The 14,860-nt window shown below is 40.6% G+C and overlaps 1 protein-coding gene across 3 annotated transcripts in view; it reads right to left on the minus strand.

The window, feature by feature from the left end:
• Nucleotides 1-7,627: 7,627 nt before the first annotated feature.
• trrap (transformation/transcription domain-associated protein) overlaps nucleotides 7,628-14,860 on the minus strand; it is a 91,502-nt gene continuing 84,269 nt past the window's right edge. For all 3 annotated transcript variants that reach the window (XM_084135558.1, XM_084135557.1, XM_084135556.1), the window contains exons 66-71: nucleotides 13,162-13,387; nucleotides 12,453-12,670; nucleotides 10,765-10,949; nucleotides 10,246-10,449; nucleotides 9,000-9,194; nucleotides 7,628-8,901 (exon numbers count right to left, since the gene is read on the minus strand). In XM_084135558.1, the coding sequence (XP_083991684.1) occupies nucleotides 8,617-8,901; nucleotides 9,000-9,194; nucleotides 10,246-10,449; nucleotides 10,765-10,949; nucleotides 12,453-12,670; nucleotides 13,162-13,387 (1,313 nt within the window). In that variant the 3' untranslated portion in view covers nucleotides 7,628-8,616. The remainder of the gene's footprint in view (nucleotides 8,902-8,999; nucleotides 9,195-10,245; nucleotides 10,450-10,764; nucleotides 10,950-12,452; nucleotides 12,671-13,161; nucleotides 13,388-14,860) is intronic.

A 14,860-nucleotide genomic window follows, 5' to 3' on the forward strand; every position in this document is an offset into this window, starting at 1 on the left:
GCTGAGTATAGCTTCCCTCTGAGAGTATTAAGAAATAAATTGTGCCTGTCATGTCAATGGGGATAATATTAGTCATGACATTACATTAGCCTGCTGATGAAAATAGAAGCAGACGTACTTTCCAATTCAACCGGAGCACTGGAAAGAGATTTGCCAATTGTTTAGGCATTCATGTATGCTCTATTGTTCCCTCTGCTTTATTGAACATAATAATCGGATGCGCTAATCAATTACAAGGCAAATGGTTTTAAAAAATAATACAGAATTTGATATGACATTGTGTTCTGTAACAGCTGATGACTTTTTATTAGAAATTTCAGAGTTTAAGAAAGCATAAACATTATTTTTTCACACCTCAATTATTAACCCTGTAAACATTTTTTTTTAATGAAACAGTTTATTGAACCTTTAGACAAAATACATATGAAAAAAAAGTTATGCATATGAGTTTTGTCTTTGTATCACATTCATACGCATCAGGCTTTAATAGCTCATAGTGAGAAAAAAACACCTCAGTTTTATTTAGAAGTAAAAATGTGCAATTTGGTGCAGATGCTGTTATTTATATAAAAACTTTGGATGAAAGGTAAGATGAAATTCTGATAGTTTGTAATGTAAATGTTCATTTTCAAATATTACTAACAATATAAAAGTTACTCCTAGGGCATGTAGTAGATTGTGGACAACAAAGTTCTGATCATATTGATCATTTAGAGACCTTAAAAGGCCTATAGGCTTTATAGGGTTAAACACCATTAAACATCATTTTTAGGTGTTACAGCCTCTAAAATCTCATTTGAGACAGTTGAACTCATGATCCCATTACATACAAATGTTGGCAGTATTCAGCCGCGTCTGTCGGATTGTAAAGAGCAGCCGGTCTATGTGAGGAGGAGGATTTGCTTTGTAAACTAGATTTAGTTGATTTTCCTTTTGTTTGTTTTTCTCTCTAGGGAGCGATGCTTTGCTCATTAGCTTGAACACATTGCTTGTAATGGAAGCTAATGGTTTATGCATATGGAGAAATCAGCAAGTGCTGCTATGATGTAGTGTGATGTTTGTTTTATGGAAATCAAATAGCAGGATAAATCGAGGTCTTCTTTATGCATAGACACTAACAGAGCATACAATACGGGCCGGCTGTGTGCTGTTCTATAATTTGAATCATTTCTCTGCATGACAAAATGGTTGATTCAGAAAAAACTAGGCAGGCCTTTGAAATATTTTTACATGATTAATAAAATACATAAAAACACATACCCAACCTGAGCAATCAAGGTATAAGCAACCACACTGACCCAATGCATCTCTGAAATACTATAAAGAACCTCGCCAGCGCATTTGTACAAACACCCAAATCTGCATGAATGTCCTCAGTGAATTGAAGTATGAAATATGTAATTAAATATTTAATCAGGGATTCCCAATGCAGAAATATCAGGTGTTTTGATGAAGCTTGGCTAAAGCATTGGCTACATCATTAGCTTTTATTGTGCTTTCCTGATAGCGCCACGGCCCTGTTTAATAATCATTATAGGCCATAAAGAGAAATGGTGCAGGGAATGTTTCATTAAGACTGTATCCCAGGATACCGAAGCGTCAGTCGGTCGGGTGACGACACGCTGCTGTGCTGCTGATACAGCAGGATGTCAGAAAAGAGCCATTTGGCCCCCTCCAGAGCTGCTCCAGTGATTATCATAAAACATAGAGAGAATAGAGAAGGATTTCATCATAGCAAACCAAATTAAATATCTGGTTTGGACACAATGTACTAAAGATCAGCCATTGATGATATTATTGATGATATTAGAATTTCAACCAAACTCATAAGCAGGCCCAGATATATGTTAGATAGATAGAACCCAGATGTTAGATACCAGATAGAACCCAGGTATGGTTTTGATTTTGATGATTTTCAGCATTGGTTTGGGAGGAAAATCTATGGAATAGAAAAAATAAAAAAATTTAGCTACCATTTTTTTTTTTTGGTAGCTAAAATAAAGTAATTTGACAGAATTATAATAAACAAGAGAATGGGGACATGTAGAACATTTTAAATGATGGGAATTCTGATTATGGAAATTAGCAGAACTTTGTGTGGATTCCGCGCATACAAATTTAATGTGGGCCTGGTCACAAAATGGTTATGTTATGATTTTATTATGAATAAAGCAATTATATTGAATAGTATGAATACATGGCAGACTGAATAGAGAAAAATGTTGAACAACCATAAGTTATATTCTCTGACTTAGGCATTAATAAAATAAAGCAAGTCTCCAAACTGAGTCCCCAAAAGGATCATGTCTGTCTGCAGGGCGCTGGGATTGGCTGAGATCGGCTATCTTCCCTGAGGGCTACACCTCATACACACACCTTAAGGAGCCGTCTCCCTTCACTGGAGGTGGAAATGAGCCGGACTTAAGATGCTCCTGGTGTCGGTCTCTCAGGACAACTAGGCAGAGAGTCTGGGAATGATGTCTGCTGTGCAAAAGAACATGGCAGTGCACGGTTTAATGTACTTTATCTAATTAGCCCACCAGCTGGATATTATCATTTTATTCAGTCATTTCAGTTTAATTTGCCAATAATATAACACTAAAAATATTTGTAAGCTGATTCTTGTTACTTATCAGCTCTTCATATATAAATAGTTGTGCTTTTTGATCCATTTGATCCATTTAAAACATACAGTCTTTCTCTTCCAGGAAAACAGACCAAGAATATTGATGACTCACCCTGCACTACATATATTTTTATCCAATCAAACACTCTCTAGAATGAGATACTATCGACTAGCAAGTAGCAAATCATGATTCATAGCCATGACATAAATTAAAGGCATAGTTCACCCAAATTCTGTCATCATTTACTCGCCATCATGTTGTTTTAAACCCGTATGAGTTTCTTTATTTTTCTGAATGCAAAAGAAGATATGGGTAACCAGAAATTTGCCATTTGAAACTTCCATAGTATGAAAAAAAAAAAAAGTTTGGTAACCAACATTCTTCAAAATATATTCTTTTGCGTTCAACAGAACAAAGAAACTCACAGGTTTAAAACAACATGATGGTGAGTAAATTATGACAATTTTCATTTTTGGGTGAACTGTCCCTTCAAGCCTATTAGCTATTTTAAAATCAGACAACCCCTTGAGATGCCCTGCCCAAACTTCCTGTTTGAATAGAAAACAAAGTTGCACTCATTAAGCCAATTTATGGGGTCTTCTAAAAGTGAAGTGTGTAATTTATGTGCCTCTAATGACATCTGCAAAGTAGCAAAAATAAAAACTGTTTTCAAATAGGTTTGCAGACTACTTAACCTATCTGCCATTGGTCAATCTAACAGATAGCCCTGCCCCAAACTCACACCATTGGTTGAATCAGTGTTGCTGGGCTGGTCAGAATGGTCAAACAAACAGCTATGTTCTGGAAGTGGCACAGTGTTTACACCTTCTGGGGAAATACAATTTCCAATGTACACACGTCATAACTTTAAAAACTCAGCATTCTGCAAAATCCCAGAGGAATCCATTAATGTCAGTCAAAGTTGATTGAAGAGCAGAGGATCTGACGGGCTGGAATCATGTTCACTGACATTTGGATAAAGATGATTATCTTCTGTAGCTGCAGTGTCAGTGTTTCTCCATCTAAACATAGTTATTGAGTAGAAAGTGAGATAAGTAAAACACAGTGAATAACAGTTTCCATTTTGTTTGTCCATAGGCTGATGGACAAGAGGAAGTGTATATTAACCGTGTTTCGGACAATTCGGGAAAAGTTCACTGTTCAGCAACCAAAATGATCAAGAGATTTACAAAGTGTCTCTATTCCTCCCTTTAAAAATCACAACATAGGTTTCCTCCATCATAATGTACCCTGAACCCATACGATGGAGACTGAATTGGTGTGTGTGTGTGTGTGTGTGTGGTCCTTTCGGGTATCTCTGCAGGCAATCCCCAGTCCACTCAGCCAGCTGTCAAGGTGAGACAGTTTTACATGTTGAAGCTCCAATGCCCTTGTCCAATTTCACTTTGCAGTGAATCTGGGCTGAACACGCCAATCCTCATATTACCAAACAAATTAAATCAGTGAACTGGGAGGAGAAGCGGGGAGAGATCCTGTTAGACGCACAACAGCCTCTCCTCCCAGCCTGTCAGGAGATCAGGGCACTCTGAGAAGAGCTTGGTTAATTGGTTTAGGACGTGAAGTGTTTCTGACAAGCACCCAAAGACAGAGGAACTGCAGAGAATGATCTCAGGAGGAGTGCTGGGAAAGTTCAGGTAATGAAGCTAATACTTCAGCAGAGGTTCATTTTAGAGAAGCGTTGCAATGAGTAATTTAGCCTCACCAAACAAAATGACACTATGTACCTCTCCAACCAGCCAATCAATGAAATCAGTGGTTATTGGTTCAGGAAGAATGAATTTGACTGCAAGGCACTTAAACGCTGATACCTTGACTAAATAAGCTATGGACAGATTATGGACAGGAGTAATGGGGCAAAATGCCCAGGGCCTCTGATTGCCAGGGGCCTTAAGCTGAGAGGACCAATACCCAGAAACAAGCCAATGGAGATGCATAATTTCAAGGTGATGCACTGTGGCGCATTACCAAGTAAAAGTCATTTGAAGGAGCGCCACGTGCTACAGCTGAGCGAATCGAGGACAGACTGTGGTCCTGCGATGGCCTCGGCATGTGGTAGATTTTCCCCTACGCACTTAAGTTAAACCAGGTATCCCTGACACCTGCAATATTATCCTCAGGTGACTCCCACTCTGACCGCATTAGATGCCAGTGTTGTAACTTTTGTTTTTGAATTTTTTTTTTTTTACTTTTGTTATGTTTTGTGTTTATTTTGAAAGATTGCAATGATGTGCACCCCACCCTGATATACTTCAAGTACATACTAAGTAAGCTGATATCGTTGTTATTGATTTGAATGAATGAATGAATGAATGAACGACACATTACACCTCCGTGTAAGCGTCTCAGTTTTCTAGAACTTTCACTAACAGCCTAAGAATTATAGCTACCTGACCACATCAGAACCCCATCTAAGAGCCTCACTCTGAGCCGGACAACGTCTCGCCCCCTATGAACACTGACACTTGGGAATAAGATCTCTAGTGTTCCACTAACCTGCTGTGCAGCAATTAGACAGACTCCAGACAATGCCTTGGAATATGCTTTAATCACGGCCAGGAGGACCTCAGACCATTTCCAGAGAGAATCCAACCAGCAAAAAGAGAACAACAGTTTTTATAGAACAGGAGCATAGCAAAGGTAACATGACATCATTACATAATTTTTATCTAATATGATTGGTTCTACAAATATATAATTCAGCAAACCCTTCTGTTACTAGGTAAAAGCAAATCTGGATTTCTTTATTCACTTTGTTACTCAAAGTCATGAGTTTATATACTTCGATTTAGAGTTTATATGTCTAGTTTCATTTCCCCTTTTGTTATATTCACGTGTCAGACACACTGACGCCAAAGTGTCGGGGAACTTTAGGTCTCAAAAGCATATAAATATTAATCCTGCAAGGAAAATAAGTTAATTATGATTAATTAAAAAATTCCTTCACAGGCACCAGCCTTTTTGGAGAACTGATCTTGAAAGATGACCCAAAAAAAACCACATAAAGTTGCAAATTCAAGGAAAATCCTGATGAACTCTGGTCTGTCTATATCAAGGGTGTCCAAACCTACTCCTGAAAGGCCACCTTCCTGAAGAGTTTAGTCTGAACCCAAATGAAACACATCTGAACCAGCTAGTCAAGGTCTTCAGGGTTACTAGAAACTCACAGGCAGATGTGTTGAAGCTGAACTCTGTAGGATTGGACACCCATGATTTATAAAGACCAGACCAAAGTTAACCAGGCCTCCCCTTGTGTTTACAACTTTATATCTTGCTTTTTTGGACATCTTTCAAGAGGGGTCCTCCAAAGAGGCAGGTGCAAAACCTATCCTTAATCAGCTCAACTGTTCCCAGTACTAGCATGAGGCCCTCCTTCAAATGACTTTTACTTGGTAATGCACCACAGAGCATCACCTTGAAAACTTTTGCCATTAATTTGTAACAGCAGAAAATAATGGTTGCTCAACTGTATGAGAATTCTGCTATTCAGCAAAAACAATCCCAATTCAAATCCTGTGTAGAGGCGTTAAATGACATTTTCTTCGGTTCAAGGCACGCTCTGTGAGATCGCGGATAAGAGTCACACTGGATGCTGTAATTTGTCTAGGGTGTGAAAAAAGAGGTAATGTTTGTGGTTTATAGGTGACATCCTATGGACACATTTGCTCATGTCAGCTTAGCGTTTACACATTTTATCGTAAGCCTGCAGCTGTCAGCTCATAATGGGAAGCAAGGTCACAATCTGTAAGACACTTCAACATCCATTTATTTGGATATTTTGATTTCACACTAATGACTGGAAGGGATCTGTAACAATCTGGTTTAATTGAAAAACAACTGGACTTGCCAAATAACCTTGGGTAAAACCAACTCAAACTGGCTTTTGCTGGAATTAAACCAGACACCATATGAAGACATGAACGATTAAATAGTTTAATCACAGACATACTGCTTCCATTCTAGTATTTGGCCACATTATTAATCCCAATTTAGCCCCAAATTAATCTGAAACATCACTATAAAATATGACCGATTACAAACATGCAGAATACAAAAGATTTGTCGCTACCTCAGCTCCATCTTAGAAAAAATACTGCTTTAAATATGTTTTTTAACTTTTAAAGTGAGCACAAATGCAATGTTTTGAGCACCAGTGTTAAAATTCAAATCATCCTCTTAAGGAGTAACTTGTAGTCTGCAAATTAAACTGATAAAGATACATCAAACAATTACATACTCCACCTTTAAGATTAATAACAGTGAAGGAATAATTACTGAATTTTAGCAGGTAGATGAAGATCAAGATTTTCTTCTTTTCTTTTCTCTCATTGTGAAGAAATGGTGGTTTGTTTGTCCTCCATGTGTCTGCCAATCACAGCTCTCCCAGAGGGGGGCTCCATCAATCAGTTAGCCCACATCCTCCTCCTATCAGTCTAGACATCACCGGGCAATGCAGCGGGGGGTGGGGGGCACGACACATCTCTCACATTCAGAGTTAAATATTGCAGCGCTTTCAAGTTCAGACAGTGTAGTTCTACATCAGCCCCCAGGACTGTTTGGTGGCAAAGGACCTAAAAAGGAGGACAAAAATGGGAGTGTACGGTCCCTGACTGATGGTAGAAACGGGCTGGAGAGAGATCAGAGGAAGAAGGATAAGCACCTGAGCTGTGCAAGCATACACAGGGTTGAAGCAATGGTTTATGGGATTGAAGCCAGCGCTGACAGCATGTGTAACTCTGAGAAGACGGTGCTCGGTGAGATATATTGACGGGGTGTAATAAAGAAGGAAAAGCAGACTGAGATCTGACCTGATGCGAATGACTCCATGGCGTGCTCTCACTCAGGTCCTCTCTTCTCCTTCAGGCAATCAGCGAGAGACAAGGTTATTCTTTCTGAAAGTGTCCTTCAATCAACCACCCACAGAGATACATATCACAGCCGGGCTACACATCCACAGACGTTCTTATGAAAACACCAATGGATATTTTTTCTTGAAAAAGAGCATTTTATTAAAACAAAATGCATATTTACATTGCAGAGGTAACTTTCCATATGTTGGCACAATATCCTGTACCTTTACAAAAGAGGGGAATGTATACAAAAATGCTTTTAGGTGCATCATTGAGATACAAACGCTTTGGGACACTCCTAAAAAGGCAAAGTTGAAAACCTTTGAGCTGTAATAACGGATAAAATAATTGTATGTGCTATGAGTAACTAAAAGTTGAGCTAAATATAAACCTACCCCAGTCTTAATGCTCATAAGTCTTTGCCTTTCCAGAGTATTTTGGGAAAAAAATGTATCTATGGTCGAATGTTTGACAGTAACATGGTGGCTTTAAATTGCACAAACCTGTAGAAAAGTACAAGCAATTAAGGGATGCAATGTCATTTTTACATGTACAAAAGGTAAAAAAAAAAAAAAAAGCCCACATACAATTTTAAATAATGACATACACAACAACATGCTGAACATTTCTGAGTGTTGATTCATGTAAATTAAAAGGCTGCCGTCAGTCAGAAAGAAATGGCAGAGGCGTAAAAGGAGAGCTTGATGGGAGTTGCATAAAATCTGCTGGGATAGCTGCTGCACCCTCTTCCAGTGTGGAGCCAAGAAAAGGCGGTGGAAACAGTAGGCTGTATTGTACCGTCACACTTCTTCGCTGACATGACAGTCTCAACAAAAGCACTTTACAAAGCTCATCAGTTTTACAATAGTCTCTGTCCAACCAAACAAAGCTGCATGTATCTCTTACCTGTGGATATAACAGTGAATACTAAAGATCTTAGGTAATATCATGTTCTTTTTTAAATTACAGTTTGCACATTTTATAACCGCTTCCAAATACGTGAATTCAAACCAAGACATTTTTTTTTAAAACATGTGCAGGACAAATTCATCCACTCTGACATTCTCTTTCACAGTATTGCATTTCTCTGAGATCTGCCAGGATTTCTTTCTTTACGCAACCTACAACCAGGGGTGCCAGGCAGGATCCATGCGGCACAGGTTGTCCAGGCTGTTGGCGGCTGCCACTAGCGTGTTTACTTTACTCTCACCACCCTCAAACTGGGCCAAGTTGTGAAGGCGGGTCATGATGGCTGTCACAGCTTTCTGAACTAGAGACACCAGCTGCTGGCTGTCCATGTTCTCAGGTTGTCCAGCTGGGGACAGAGGCATGGATGTATCCTCCTGGGTTTTCTTATGCCAAGCGATGATTTCGTCCCGAAGAACTGCTTTCAAGATGCCATCGACCTAATTGAGAGGAGACACAGATTGAGAGTGGGTCAAGAATCCTAGAGACTGAAAGTGTAGTCTCATTCTTCATTATTCTTGTTCTTCGTAAAGCGTACCTTGAAGTTAGGCTGAGCAAAGCAACGTGCTACCGCTATCATTGAAGCCGTGAGGGGTCCAGATACACCGATGGTGGTCAGGAACTCGGAGATGTTGGGCGTCAGCCTGAAGGGGACAGGCCGGTTGGCATCCAGATCACCAGTGGCATCATTAATATCGAAGCGGAAGTATGATACATTGAGTTTTCCTGTGTCCTGTTGGGGGAACAACACATTAGGGTGGTGTCATTTAATTAATCTCGGAGAATCTGACCTTGTCAAACCGAAAGTACGATTTGCAGACTTCAGCTAACTTTGAGAGATAAATATCATGTGGCGCCAAGTCATTAGTTTCCATCCAGAGAAATAAAGCAAATTTGGGAAAGGAGCCCATTTGCTCATGTGGGACTCAGGTGGGACCAACATCAGAAAACAGCTAATCTATAGCACTCTGGGAAAAAAATGGATAGCGTTGTAGACATCCGACCACAAAAATGTGAGGAAGTATCGATCCTACACCCACTGTGGTCTGCATCAGCGTTTCAGCATATGACTCCAGAAGTCTCCATTTGCCTTCTGATGCCCTTGACGTAGAGCATCGTCATCACCAATAAAGTATTTCACAGATAACATGCTTAAGATTACATTTCATATAATAATCTGAATAACTGTCTACATTTTTGTTTAATAATGATGAAGTGTCACTCAAATATTGTGAAACTCCAAGCACAACAAGAACATGTTCAAACGTGATTCAAGTTCAGTATTTAGACACTGCACAGGACCAATCTCAATATCTGAAGTAAAACGGAGAGCTACTCTGGAAGTGATACACCAGGGAAATGCATGATGGTTTGTGTGTTATTGAGAGAGAGAGAGAGACAAAGACAGCACATATCTGCTTGTCCACTCTGCCTGCCGTGGTAATCTCCCAAATGCCTAATGAGATCTGTAGAGTGGAACTGGCAGCAAGGGGGCTCACTATACCCACTTAGCCACCCATTCGTCCGCCTGTCAGAAAACTGCAGATAAGGATCATAGGATGAGGTGCTTGTTTGACGCACATATCTAATAAAAGACTTTCAAATGCACTCTGCGGACCTGCACCGACCCGATACCATATCGCAAATGTTGCAGGACAGCTAGAGAGTGGCCAACAAAAACTGAAGCATTTGTGCTTTGGACTTACTGGATGCATGTATATTTGATGAAAGAAAGCTAGCATCAAGTATGAGATCAGTTCCATTACGTCAAGTCATTCAGGTACCTGTGCGATCTGCAGCATCTCTGGGTTGAGACGGTTCAGGTGCAGCATGAACTCAGCCAGGCCAATTAGAGCAAGCTGGATGGTGAACATTTTGCGGAAAGTCCAGTAGTCTGTGGCGTTGGGGAAGGTGTGCAGAGCCCACTCCTTCAACATGCTACGAGGAACCATGTTGCCCTGGACCTCCTTTAGAATGTCACGCAGGACCTTAAAACATGGACAAAAAAGATAGAAAAGCGGTTTTATTGGTTCATTTACTGAACTGCATATTAGGGTAAATGTCCAGGTCATTTCCACCCAAAGTAAAAAAGTAAGGGTATTTATTGTTTTTTATTATTCCCCAAGTCAAATCTATTGTTATTCTATTATATATTATTATTACTATTCTCACTTCCATTAGGCATCCAGATCTGTATATAAAATATAAATATAGGAAAAAATATATTTGACATGTCCTTGGCAATTTCATGAAATTTTCATACCTTTTTAATTGATATACTTTTTACATTATTCATGGCATACCTGATGGCTGGCCTGAGTTCCTCTAGCCTGAACAGTCGCAAGCCGGTCATAATAGCGGGAAATGGGGTTGTCGTGCTCAATGCCCTTCTTAGCACATCGTTGCTTGTATATTTCCACCAGAGACAGAGACGATGGATTGTCCTCCACTAACCGCATTTGAGGAGACACCGCCACCACCCTTGGGACTGGGAAGAGAACAGATTTAAGGAGGATGTACTCTGCGGGTAAGCATGTCACATGACCACTGGGACATCTCATACCTCAAACCCAATCTAATAAATAACTTTAGTGAAATGCATTAATTCATGATAAAATCGAATGTGCATTTAACCATCCCTAAGATTATTAATTACGTTACAGCATCAAAATCAACCTCTCTTCTTTTCATTTAAAAAAAGTAAAGACAAAATGTTCCAGCGAAAAGCTAAAACGTGGCACCCTGGACTTTTGACCTGAGAGAGTTTCATCTTTAATGTGTCTGTCACAAAAAAGACAATTTAGATCTTCCTCCCTTAGTCTCCACAGGGAGAAGAGCAACCTCATTTTCATTCCTTCTGCTCCAGGTCCCCTCTCTTTCTTCTTCTGTTACAACTACGTAGCTTTTCTGGTAATTTTCACCTCAATCTTGCCTCTTTTTCTTCTCTTCTACCTCCCCCAATCTGTCTGAGAGCAACTAGGCCATTGAGTCCAGCACTGAGTGCAAATGGACAGAATTCAAATGGGGCAGATCTGAACACATGTATGCCACAATTTAAAATATATGTCACTAGAGAAGTTAAAATGTATTTTAAAATTTTCATGTTTAATTTTATTTTATTCTTTATAATGTTTTAAAGGTGCATTGCGCAACATTTCATGTTAAAAATACCCGTTTTTCTAACCCATACATGCTTAAACAATTGCCTGATGGGCTGAATGAGCCCTTCTCTGATCACTGCGATTGCCTCTATAATCCTGTACAGTAAAATAAATAAGAGGGATTCGGGACGGAATTTGAGACTGGGCGTGACGTCATGCACGTTCACGCTCACCTGGCTATGTCTGGCAGGTTTGTGTATTCGCCGCCATTCTCCGTATCAGCGAAGACAACTCGAGCGACAAAACTTTAGTCAACTTTCGACAAAAGTAGAAGATGGATTCAAAGAGACCGGCTTGTAGTTCAACGCAAACTCCATGTAAGACAAAGAAAAGAAAACTTTTGTCTAGTGCCACAGGCGTCGGAATAAGACGAGAGTCAACATCGGGAAGGCTTTCAACAAATGGAGAGATCTCCGGTCTGCACACACTAGGAAGCGCCCGCGCCCGCAGATTACTTGGACGTGGCTGTGTACAAAAGGTAAAAACGATATAAATACTGTTCGTTGGAATCTCCGGTCTGCTCTAGGGCTCAAACGGGATCCTCAGTTGGCTTTTTTCTTGATAAAACGGTAAGATATAGTTACAGTTTCTAAAGATACAGTTTCGCTTGTCGCCAGAGGGGGCATAGTTCTGCAAAAACTCAGAGACTTGCGCATTGCACCTTTAAGTATACTTCTACATGCTTTTATTTTGATTATTTATTTATTACAAATAAACTTCAGGCTTGAACCTGGTCATTAAAACGAAAGGTCATGTCCAGAGTGCTGACATAAATAGATGTAGTCATGGGGAAGGGACCGTTTCTGTGTGATCTGTGATTACCGCAGTACCTGTGAAAAAGAGGTGTCTCTTGGTGGTCTCTTTCCTCTTCTCCAGGCAGGGGTTGAGTAGCCGCAAGAGCTGCAACACACGCTCCTCTCTGCGGGACTCCGTCAGACATGCGTCATTCATCACCAAGTATGGATAGATCTTGCCGTTGTGCCCGCGGATGTAGAGGCGTCGAGCAGCTGTGTTGTGCTTTTGAACAATCTCAACCCTGGGCATGAACCTTAGGAGGTAGAGTAAGAGGGTGAGAGAGGGAATGATGGTTAAGTGTTAAAGTAATCATAAAGAATTAAGGTCTCAGCTGGAGTCTAGCTTAGAACTCCAATGGGTGAATAACATTTTTTTCATCAAAAACCACCTACGAGTCCAAGTGTGTATTAAGAACATGAAGCTACATTTAAAAATCACTAGTCAACTTATTTGTCTAAAGCCAGTCCTGAATAATTAGGATAGATTTGGTTTTTGCTGGCCCCTACACATATTAAATTTGCAATTTGCAACTACTTGGGTGAATAGATGATTAGTGAGGTTGACTAGCTTCTTTTTGTGATTTTGAGGGTTGATATATTTTATGCGGAAAAAATTCATCAGGTATTGTTGAAACTAGGCTAATTATTTATGACTTCCTTAAGACAGATCAACTAGTCAGTTATTGGATGACTAAATGATCAGTCGACCAGCACAACCCCATCCCTGGTGTGTATTAATTGTTACCTGGCAATCTTGATGTAATAGTGTGTGGGCTTAGGCATGAGGAACTCTCCCGGGATCTCCACTTCGGCAGTCTGGGCCGAGAAGTTGCTAAGGAAACGGCATTTCTCCTCTATCAGGAAGAACTTAGGCAGCTGCTTCGTCTTGGCTTCCAGGATCTTGATCCACTTCTTCAGCTTTGAAATGAGATTGTGCAGCTTCATGGAGCCGGGAACACTGAAGTCAAAATCTGTGTACGGAAAGAGTGACGGGGCACCGTAAAACAGAGGAACAGATAGGTTGCTAAGAGAAAAAAAAAACTGCAAAAGAAGATGGAATAAAAACAGGTGGAGGAAAAGACTCTGGATGTGTGAAATAGGTACACGTGGCAGCACAAAAGTGGCAGAGAGTGTGAGAAAGAGACTGAGACAGGAGGAGACGTTATCTTTGGATCAGGGAAACAGAAGTAGTGCACTTCCTCCCAGGTTCCCCTTGCGACGTGATGGTGCTGATAACATCAAGGTTCATAAGAAGGGAAAAAAAAAGGATTAACTGCTCAATGCAACTTCTAAATGACATTGTGCATTAAGTTGGAGAACACGCACAAAAGGTATGGTCGGAATGCAAGCCACGTTCCCAATTTTAGAGACAACCTCCAGGCCAGAACGTCTTTATCAAACTGCTCCACTTTCATACTTCTGTTGCGCCACATTAATAAAACCACACACCGCAGATACTGAAATGGCTTGGCATTTAATTTGAGACATTTAAGAGGAAAAACACCCAGCAGAAAAAATATCTTTGTATAATTAACGCTTTGGCAAAAGAGGCTTTAATTCAAAAGCATCTTGCATTGAGCTGCCACTCATGTCAAAGCCAGAGAGATGTGGCTGCCACACATAATGAAAGGCCATTTAAGAAACTCTTACTGCTCGCATGACACTTGCAATATCGTCAACGTCCTGTGTGACATTTTGTTCAGCAGTAAACTGCCATAAGCACTGCGTCTCCCGCCCATTTCCATGCCCCAAATTAGATGATGTCTTATGAAATCAGACACGCTCTGTAATCTCCGCCAATCTGACTCTTTCTGAGAGACTTTAAGACTGTTTAGGTGCTTAATGACCAGTGAGCATTAAGAAAGAGATTTGACTTGAAAAGCACAGCTACGCGCAGCGGTCGACTTGGTGCAATCAATTTAGAAAAAAAATGAACAGACAATCCCCTGCAGCGACAGTGGCCCGAAGCGAGGGGTTTTTCAGATAACGGCACCTCCTGGGCAGCACGGGTTCTTTCCTGATAAATGTTGTATCTTTGAGCATGGATGGAGTGTACGGTGCGCTCAGTTTCAGACTTCTCACTGACCCGGGATCAGTTCAACTCTAGGGGGATTTGAGCTCCCTGCTGCTGTAGAAAAAAAGTCTCTGCTCTCTGACCTGTGAATGAGATACACAGTAGGCGGAAGTTTTCTGCACCTAATAATGCTCGGGCGGTGGAGGTGGCCAAGCGCTAAAAATACCCCACCACCCCCCAATCGGCCGTCTGCCTGCGCTGCTCGCTGTGCAGCAGTCTCTGGTGAATTCTCTACTTTAAATTCCATCACAGAAATGCCTGAGTGAACACAGTGTACAGCACAACAGGAGCCCTGAAACAGCCTCGGCCCCGCAGACACGCTCCCGCTTTAGATCAATGTAGACCGCAACGCTCGAGAATAGCATAACCC

The sequence above is a fragment of the Abramis brama genome (assembly GCF_963993115.1).
Source record: "Abramis brama genome assembly, chromosome: 14".
Taxonomy (NCBI): Eukaryota; Metazoa; Chordata; class Actinopteri; order Cypriniformes; family Leuciscidae; genus Abramis; species Abramis brama.